The sequence below is a fragment of the Sander vitreus genome, unplaced genomic scaffold (assembly GCF_031162955.1).
Source record: "Sander vitreus isolate 19-12246 unplaced genomic scaffold, sanVit1 ctg311_0, whole genome shotgun sequence".
NCBI classification, from domain to species: domain Eukaryota; kingdom Metazoa; phylum Chordata; class Actinopteri; order Perciformes; family Percidae; genus Sander; species Sander vitreus.
In genome coordinates this window covers 1-10493 of record NW_027595461.1, presented here as the reverse complement: position 1 = coordinate 10493, position 10493 = coordinate 1, and the positions used below count along the sequence as shown (strand labels likewise).

General features: G+C 37.7%; 1 protein-coding gene across 2 annotated transcripts; it reads right to left on the bottom strand.

Moving 5' to 3' along the window:
* Positions 1 to 432: 432 nt before the first annotated feature.
* On the bottom strand, positions 433 to 10482 carry LOC144513666 (CKLF-like MARVEL transmembrane domain-containing protein 3). 2 transcript variants are annotated; one of them, XM_078244842.1, is made up of 6 exons: positions 8217 to 8308; positions 7051 to 7169; positions 3773 to 3928; positions 3539 to 3634; positions 3255 to 3375; positions 433 to 1602 (listed from the first exon to the last, which is right to left on the bottom strand). In XM_078244842.1, exons 2-6 carry the CDS (start codon positions 7165 to 7167, stop codon positions 1574 to 1576), a joined length of 519 nt encoding a protein of 172 aa, XP_078100968.1. In that variant the 5' UTR covers positions 7168 to 7169; positions 8217 to 8308; the 3' UTR covers positions 433 to 1573. The 2 variants fall into 2 exon arrangements, with proteins under 2 accessions (XP_078100968.1, XP_078100969.1); XM_078244843.1 differs by lacking the exons at positions 433 to 1602; positions 3255 to 3375; positions 3539 to 3634; positions 3773 to 3928; positions 7051 to 7169 and adding exons at positions 7436 to 7813; positions 8409 to 8564; positions 9036 to 10482 and having other exon boundaries at positions 8217 to 8312.
* Between the last annotated feature and the right edge of the window lie 11 nt (positions 10483 to 10493).

Genomic DNA, 10493 nt, shown 5'->3' with positions numbered 1-10493 from the left:
TCCTTCCCTGGCAGATGTGTGCACATAAAGCGCTCAGCTGGCATTGGGAGCTACTTCTCAATTTTACGACGACTTTTGCATATTCCTGCCTGGGCAACATTTAAACTAAATCTTAATATACAGTAGATGAACCAACAGAAGTAACAAACTATCAAAACTCTCCCATAAAAAGCACAACGGTGAATAATTATTGGATGTAATTGCAACTTTGGTAGTATTTTCTTTTTCTTAACTATTAATATGCCAATTGCTCTGAACAGCCGTTGAGTCATCCATTTTCAATTCACAGTGCTGTTGTAACACTTAGTAGTGCAGTGTAAATACAAATAACAGTCACTGTGGCGTTCTAGTGCATCTAGTTCTTCAGTAGTGGCAGTGGAAGAACTGAAGACTCAAACATACATGCAAAAACAAGTGAATGCACAACCAATAAGCATGGATGCTTTTCAATACACACAAAAAGATTCACATATAGAATATCTAGCATTTAACAAAATAATAATGCATTTGGTGGCTTCAATGCACTGTTATTCAAACACAGGTTGTAAGAAGCACTTACAGCAGACAAACTGACACATAAGAGGAGAGTCTCGAATTTGGGGTTAATTGAACATGTTTGAAAATGTTTAACTACTTTAACATTTTGGGACATAAAAACTATGTAATGACCCAGAAGATGTCACGCACTACAGAACGCCACAGGAACTCTGTTGACCCAAAAGTCAAATTTAAAGGCAGATAAACAAACATTATCCTCAAATTATAAAAATACACTCTTGTAGAGTTTAGACAATTGGACAGAGGTTGTAACCAGCCAACCTGCAACCAATCTGTTCTTCTGTATACTGTACATGAGTTATTTTAGTAATACTGTAACATTATAAATGATGATGAAGATGATGCACTTACATACTTCATTATTAGTACTCCTAAACATTTATTCACTAATGACATTAATTTAGTGTTGTAGTTGAATATGTCTGTAAATAGGGTCATGCCCAAAATGTCAATATTAGTCATTATTTCAGATTTAGAGACATGCTCCCACATGTAGATCGTACAAACAGCTTTTAAGAACAATTTCACAGCTTTATAATTATTTAAGTATCAGGTTGGCATTTATATTTTCCCCAAATCATCTAAGACACTGGATATGAGTTTGAGCATGAAAGCATTATTTTAAAAACACTTGTAATTTAAACATATTTGACACATCTGTTTAGACTTGTTTCCTGAATGTCTTGACATGATTGATGTGTGAAATACATTTCTACCCTTGGATGCTCAACAGAAGAAGTGAACAGGGTCTGGTCCCCCCTCCTTTTGGCTCTAGGAGACTGTAGCGAGAAAGTCCCCCAACTACCAATGAATGCACGTATTTAACCAACCAATAATGCAACCTTGATGTGATTTATACTGTACATAGTATTCATGTAACCTTGTGACATAATAAAACACGTGTGCATCTTTGCAGATGATAGCTCAGCAGTGGAAATTTCTCCTGCAAAGGTTTGTTTTATATGATCAAACATGTCAGCTGGTAAAGATCCCATGGTGGTGCTGGTCTGTGGTCTCAGTCCGAATCAGAGTCTGAAAACTCATCTAGAAAACAAAATAAGTAAATGAATATACATAAATAAGTCAGACTTTGGCAAGCGTACTGACTTTCATGCGAGAAAGTAACAAGTAATTGAATAAAATGGAGTACTTTAAGACATTTCCATCTTTGAAACAATGGGAGGATGGTATGATGGATTAAAGTATTTGAGGTTGAGTCATGATATCGCAGAAAACGTTTATGGGGTCTATTTTATAAGGTACAAGGTATGTTTCCAGTGTAATATTATGTTTTCTGTGTGAAATAGCAACGGGAAAAAACTCAGGATCAATAATATTAATAATATCCATATTCACAAGTAGTTTTTATGTACAATTTTGACTTTATCTTACAGCTGTTTTGTCTTCATATTGTTCTTATACTTTATATATATTTTAATATATATTTATATAGCTTTTATATTTTCATTATATTTTTCTATTGTATTTCTTTACTAAGAGTTACAACTGTACCTGTGCAAATGGCATTATCTATCGATCTCTGTATCTATTTTTCTTTGAAACTACACAAAGTGCAAACTTTGACACATTCAGTAAATCTTTGTTGTTCAAAGTGTTGGTTCACCCACATCACATAAAGCATACTCACTTCCCTCTAGCGGTATCAAATAGTGCAGATAGTTTCAGTTTTATTCACTAAGGTCTTAAAATATTCTTCTCTGAAACTTGTGCCACCACCGCAATGTAAAAGAGGTCAACGTATCTCATTTGTGACATCTAATAGCACAGAAAATAATTAAAAAATAAAGAAACTGCCCAGAGATAAATTGTGTACAAACAGTGCAAACTGTAAATTTCCCCCTGGGGATTAATAAAGTATCTATCTATCTATCTATCTATCTATCTATCTATCTATCTATCTGTCTATTTATCTATCTATCTTAAAATCAAAGTGAAAAAGGCAAAACGTAGCATGCATAACAGCGGTTTCTATAATATTTAAGCGGTTTGTCTATGTATGCTGTAAGTTGTGCACTTCTGTTTGCAATAAAAGGTACTGTGTTTTTTGGATTTTTAGAAACGGAAATGGAATCCCATCTCAGACACAGATATTTCTAAACATGGGCAACAAAACCAAAACTATCTCAAGGCTACATACAGCTAGAGGTAAATAAAAAAAGGTGGTTTTTTTTGCAATTTGGACGAACCAACACTTTAATCCCAGAAAATAGCAGAGGACTCTTACAATATTGGCATGTACAATAAAAAAAATCATATATACATATATCTAAAAATGACGTTTCCAGTTCCACGTCCAACATACTTTTACCAATAATACTTATATACTATAGTTTAATAACAAAAAGGCTCATATATGAGGTTTTGAAATATTGTTCCTTAAATAACTAGTAAAAAAATCTGTCAATCTGGGCAATGGCAATGTTAAAAGTTAAAATAAAAGAATACAAATATCCCAAAAATATAGAATTTTCTGGTATGTGCATTCCATGTGCAAAACAAACTGGACCATGTAGTAAATCATATCGTACATGGCTATATAAAGTATGTATGTAATGTATAGCCATATGTTTTAATAAATAAAGTCCATATATAAAAACATACATCATATTTTATTTACAGTAATATACATATATGTTATATATGGTCTTATATCAGATTTTCATTTGGGGTATTACCTTGCTGTCTTGATGGCTCCTCATGGGACTCCCCTCCACCTTGCTTCAGGAAAGTGGCCAGCTCATTAAAAATTAGGTAAAAGTCTAAAGCGAAAACGATGGTGGCAATGAACCCAAATATCTGTGAAAAGAAAGACATTTGATATCAACACAGTGAAAAACTACAGGTGAAATATGAACTGAGATTATTGGACAAAGGTGAAGTGTGCTGCATGTACTTGTGATGCATAAATAATGGTGGTGTAGGCTATGATGAGATAGTAGATAGCAAACGTCGACTTTACCCCAGCAGCCTTAGAGGAACTGTCCACATATTTGGACACTGCAATTATTGAGATGATGAAGAAGATAATGGAGGCGGTCACACATCTCATGAAATCCTTTGAGAGAAAAGAAGGATGATTCAGAGGGAAAAACCTTGATGAAACTTTGTATTACTGCACTATTCTCTACTTTTAGCACTGGAACACTCTCGAGTACAACAGCATGCCACTGTAGAGTTTTACAATTGCTCTCACCATAAGAGGCCAGAGGAAGCCTTTAAACCTCTCATTGAATTTGGTGGAGTAAGCGAACAACAAGAAGAGAGCCGCCAGGAACTCCAGCAGGGGAACTGTCACAAAGGCTGCTGCTGTGGATGCCGCGAAACACACAAATGATATAAAGGACAGTGCCTAAAGAGACGATTAAAAATAGAGAGAGAAAAACAAGTGACATGTTTAGATCAATGAAAAGTTTAAGACTGAATCCTCGAGCAAAAGGTAAACTAAGACATTGAACAAGCACATATCAGTTTCTCCTGTCTTGAATGCATGTATGTATGTATTATCTATTTATAAGTGAGCTGCTTGAACCCAAAGGCAAATTCACATTTTAAACCCAACTGATAAATAAAATGAAACTGAATCTTCTTTGATCTTCTCCCTTTGAGATAAAGTTGCACTGTTCCGAAGCTGTAAATCTGTGTGAATTACAGCATTGGGCCCACTTCCTGTAAGGAGATACAGCTAGTTAAATGACAATGTTTATTCACACAGGCCTGTACACTGTTACACTGAATCCCTCTCGTTCTTTCTCACACACACAAACATGCTTGTGCAAGTGCACCCACAAATACAAAGCTGTTAAAATGAAAGAGGCCGTTAATGCGCACTGTGTTTGCACCAAGTATAGTTACACTGCAAGTACATGAGCCTGCCGTGTGTTTGACGCTCTCCATTAGAAGTGCCGGACAGGTTATATCAGTACAAATGAAAGCATGTCCAGACACTGTAATCTCAGACAGGCCCGGCCATCTTGTCTTTGTCTCAGTCAGTCATCTTACAGTGCACTGGCCTGAGGTTAAGAACTCCCCCTGACTGAACCCAAACTGCTGCAGCTGCTGTACAAATGCTGCTACTGAGCAGCATCCTGTCAGGGATCTTTAACATGTCTCTGTAATAGGACATAAAACAGCTCCAGGTTAATTATAGAAGCTCTCCTACGAGTTCCTCAATAGATCCTCAGGCATGTTTGCTTTTGGAGAATAAAGTCTGGGATGTTGGGATGATAATGTTGCACTGAACAACAGGACAGGATCAGCTTGCATAGTCTACAAAATCACACACCACATCAGAAAGCTAAATTAGTTCTCATGTTGTTTCATGTCTGGAGAGTGAGACTGCTCTAGGGCTGCAACCAACACATTTTTTGTTTGTTCTTTTGTTAGTCGATTAATCGTTTGGTCGATAAAAATAGTAAATATAGTGCAAATCATCCATTACAACTTCCCCCACCAAGGTGACATCTTCAAATATCTTGTTTAGTCCGACCATCAGCCAGAGATATTCTATTTATTTTATGACATAGCAGAGAAAAGCAGCAAACCCGCACAATGAGAAAGCTATACAGATTGTATGGCATTTTTCCTTAATAATTGATGATAATTAAACGATTAAGTGTTAAAATAGTTGGTAATTGTCTATCGAATGACTAATCGGTTAAATGCCTAATTGTTTGTTTTGCAAACTCTGTAGTAAAGATACACTGTATTTTGAAGTGGGTTCAGACTGGAGAGAGCATATTTTCAAAGCATTGCCCAAAGGGTGTGTGATGAATCTACTGAGCATCTCTGTGGGCTTTTAAACTTTGAAAACATCACAAATCCTGAGGCCACAAACACAATACATACTGAGTTAAGAATTCTTACAATCCAATCATTCTATACCACCTAGAGAGGAGGCACACTTTGCACACATTTATCACACCATGTACCCTTTATTAACAGCTTGTTTGCATTTAGAAAATATTTCAAACGCTACAAAAATCTTTTTTTTCTAGCACAGTTTACACCCTGTGATTTCATGTTCCTTATAGGGCCTGTTGCTGGCTGAGACTGATACACAGTGCTCTACCACACACTGTGTATAATAATGCATGCTCAGCAGGATCTGTGTCTGACTAATACTCCCATGAATGGAAAAGCTACGGGCTGCGTTCACTCTATCTTACAGACTGTTGAGTTCAGTGACTGTGGGCTCATTGAACACTGCCATGAGACATGAGACATTTGTCAACCGTCAGACTTTACCATACTCAACCCAAAATTTGCATGGCTAGATACTATAATAGGTAAATAAGCAAGACTTGTTTCCTCATTTTGTATTTAAACTGACCCTTTAAATGTCAAAGATGGAGGAAGTTCAACCATACAAACCATAACTTAATAATACTTAGTAACTTAGTAATACATTGCAGAGGTTTGGTCCGACACCCTGCACAGTGTACCCCTGTCTTACCACTTAATACCAAGTTTAAACCAGAGGTGCACTCTCACCTACATGCACAAAGCAGGACACACTTCTGCTGTCTAGTGTCAATAGAGGCCAATGGGCTTTTTAGTTTAATTATGCAGAAGCATTTTAGCCTCGGGGTGAAGATCACAGTCACATTGTTGAGTAGCTGTAAAGAGGTTGTATTGTGTGTGTGTGTGTGTGCGTGTGTGTAGGGGGCTGCTGAGCTCTACATTCACACACAATCAGGACTGTGCTCCAGGCAACATGTTATGGCAACAGAGTGAAGGATGTGACTGTGAGGAAGAAGACTGCTTTTTCACATGACACAAATGTGAGGGTTTATATAGCAGATATATACTGCAAGAAGACCCTTCCTGTAAAAGATGCATGATACTGCTCCCCCCACCTCACAGACATGCACACCCCACACACAGACCACACCACACACACACACACACACACACACACACACACACACACACACACACACACAGTTGTTCAGGTCCTGCTTTGTTAAAATCCACTTGAACAGTCAATAAAAAAGTAACTACTCCTCTACAAACTTTAACATTGGCTGATTAAATTGATTATTGGGAGACTGAAAGAAGCTCAGACCGTTATTTAGCTTGATCACATGACAGCACAGATGACTCTTTGCAATGAACAAAATGGTTAGAGTGGTCTTTGTGCAGTGTGTCCATAATCCCGAAAAATGTTTACTCCAAGTTTCAGATGTTTACCTCATAGTAGGCTAGTTTCTATAAATCCTCACTGCTCCTCCCTTTACAGATGGAAACCTTGTGACGGAAACTGACTGACCCATATTCAACAGTTAAAGAGTTATTTCTAAATGTGCATTAAAGCTGCACATTGCTGCCTACAGCTGCCATAACTGTTAGAACACTGGAAAGTAAAAGTATCAAAAACGCAGCGCACTTTGACTTTTGTACGCATTTGACGAAAACAATGTTACAGTAAGAGTTTTATTTGTTTCAGAAGTGATACCTCTGGTCGTTTCTTACCACTTCGGCAATAAGCAGCATTCCTTTCCTTGAGGAGGCGAACTCTTTGCTCGGAAGAACAGAAAGGAGGACATTCTGGTGCGGCCGATTCGAGTTGGGAGCCTCGATGTCCCCCATGGCTGGAGAAAAAAAAAGATGTCAACTCTTCTCAAACTTCAGATAGCTCAAACTACCACGTAACGGATTCAAGGCAAAACAAAAAGAGATATGTGGAGGCGTGAGGCTTCTCGGAGGTGGAAACGGAAACAATGACAACGCGGAAACGCAGCGCGAGCTTCCCAAAAGCGCAACATCTGCTTTCTCCAGATGTGAAATGCGATGCCCCCCAGCTGCATACAACACAATCCTGAGCCACTCAGTGGAAAGACCGATCCAACTCATGATGTCACAAGGCAAAGAAAAAAATCTTTATTGATATTTGTTGTGTACATTAGATTTCTGTCAATTTAAAATATCAAAAAACATCTTTCAAAAATAAGTCGCAGCACCAATTTGAATACAGTTGGAATCTAAAATATGCTGAACACTGGAACTCTGAATTATTGTAGAGTACAGCCTAACAATACATTTAAAGGAAATGAATCAGTGGTATGGATTTGAACCTGTTAATGCTCATACAGTATACTGTATTCATTTCATGTAATTGATTTAGTCATTGGTTGTCTTGATCCTGGGTTTCACTTCTTCGATTGTTGAATGTGATGTTTTTGAAAAGCATGTAGCTGTCCACACACAGCAGCCCAGTTGACATTAAACCAACTATCTGCAAATGAAGAGCAGGTTTCAAAATAAATGCATCACTATACATGTCAACACATCCAGGGTCAGATTAAAGATCAGTTAATTGAGGACTATGTATGTGTGCAATTGGGGAAAAGTTGGTTTTTGGGCCAGTGGTGAAGGTTAGGGTTAGGGTTAGGGTTAGGCACTTGTGGTTGTGGTTAGGGTAGGTGTGTGTGTGTGTGTGTGTGTGTGTGTGAGTGAGTGAGTGAGTGAGTGAGTGAGAGAGAGAGAAAAAAAAGGATAGAGAAAGAGAAGCTAAATCTTCACACTTCATATTGTTGAGCTAAAGCACAGTATAGGGTTAAACTAAAATCCACATATGAACATGGGCCCACATAACTGAGATTGCCATTATAGATTAAAGAAAAAGAAATGTGTCTCACCCCTCCAACCAGTGTGCCTGTGACAGTGTATGTAGTCAATGCCACCAGGCTCAAGACAATAAAATAGACCGCTGCAAACACTGAATTAAAAACATCCTGAAGTGAAGAAAAGAACAGAGAACTTACAAACTTTAAAAAATGCACATGTATAGTATTGGCTAAAACATGCATGTGCTGTAAAACATCACCCACAATGAGAGGCCAAAAGAAGAAAGTCAGCCTCTTGTTGATTTTGAACATGTACAGCACCAACAGGAGGGAAGTGATCAGAAACTCCAACACTGTGGCTGCAATGTACTTTGGTGTGGCTGCTACAGCGAAACATACAAATGCCACAAACAGAGTCACCTAAAGCAGAGAAAGAGATACAACAGACAGAAACATAGTTAATGCAAGAATAGAACATTCTAATTCTAAAACCTTGTGCATTTAAACTTTGGGCAGAGACCAGCACATCAGTTCTTCTGATTCACTCATTGCCATCCTTCATACAACATGTTGCACATCGCAGTTTATGTAGAAAAAGGAACTGAGTCTCCGCTAATGTTTTCACATCACATTTCTTAATGCAAACTGATCCTGTTGCTCTTTCAGCCTCTAAAATGTTCTTGGTTTGTTAATCTGGGTCACTTCTATCAACAAACTAGTTCTACATTAACTAACATATGAAGCAAATTTGTGATATGCAACTTTGTGACTGTTATTGCCTCTTCTAAAGGGTTACACCCTTTGTTATACGTACAGGACACATCCTTGCTCTTTAAGTACTTCTATTGCTAAAAAATGTTCAGACTTTTGGTGATGTGCAGATTGTCTCACCAGCTCTGCTACTTTCAGGATCCCCCTCTTGGATTTGATAAAAGCAGTGTCCACCTCCATGGTTGTTGTTCTATTATGGTCCTCTGACATGATGGTACGAGTTCATTTGCGAAAGACAGCTCACTCTGTCTGTTTCCTGAAACAAGCGATTTCCTTTCAGCTGTACTGTTTAGGAAATGACTGTTAGTAAGAATATGCGCAATATTTTCACACCAGCAGCTATTTGGCACTACTACTGAAAAAGCTAAACATGACTTAACACTATGTAATGTGTGCTCTGTCAGGGCCTGCCAGTAATCTGTCCAACTGAATAGAAACAGTTTGGTTAACAGTCCCAAAAATAGTTATGATACAAAGTAATACAAATATTTTTTATTAAAACCCACGTTTTGCAGTATGCACGTAAAAAGGATACAGTATTAATCCAATAATCCAGCATGATATCACATTATTTATTACCTTAGATTAAAAAATAAATACATTTCCCTATCTGCTCCACATTAAGGAGTCCTGACGTAAACCAGTGGCTCTTAATGCAGCGTTTTTTCAGAACAGGTAGAACTTGTGTTGGCTCATTAAAATCACAGCTGTAAAGAGCTATTTGCATAATCAATGTAATGTTGTTATATCAACATTATTCCCTTGGTTTACCCCATGACCTTCTCTTTAACATTGTACATCAACCATTTTACAAAGAAATCAGAAACATATCCTTTTAAATAATAGGGTTGTCTGTCTGTTGTTCTGTAGAAAGGCACATCTTCAGGTTTTGCTTCCTCATCGTCTCAGTGTGGCCAGTCACACTTCCAGGGCTCAGACTTGGGCACTTTGAGACACTTTCCTAACTTCTCACAGCCTGCAGGGGCCCAATTCTGTAACAGAGAGCGGCCATAACAGTATGCACAAGAATATGATGTTATCAGAGATATTAGTTATTTACAGGAAGATGTATTACTGTTCTATGTCCTGTCCTGTGACATAAGGGTATTGGGCTATGAGGTGGCCACAGTTTACTGTCCTGTGTTCTTTATGATTCTTATCCAAGCTTAGCACTAACATGTATCCTGTGTCATTAAATACATATTGTCCCACTATGTTTAAGATTTAGCACAAGACAAGGTTAACTTATTGGAACAATAATGTAGGGATACATTAGTTAAAGTGTTATGTATTGCTAGTTCATGTAATTGTATCATATTTAGCAGAATTTATTTATAAAACCATCAGTTCATCATTGAGTGGGGATATTACAGACTAGGTTTCACACTGCACAATTCTTTCCAGTATGAACTTTAGTCAGAAAAATATCTTAAAGGTCCCATGGCATGAAAATTTCACTTTATGTAGATAACCAATAAAGTGAACGGATCCGCCTTTGAGAAAATGAAAGCTCAGATGGGCCGATCTGGAATCTGGCACACACATCTTAGCCCACCCATGAGAGAGACATATCATGGC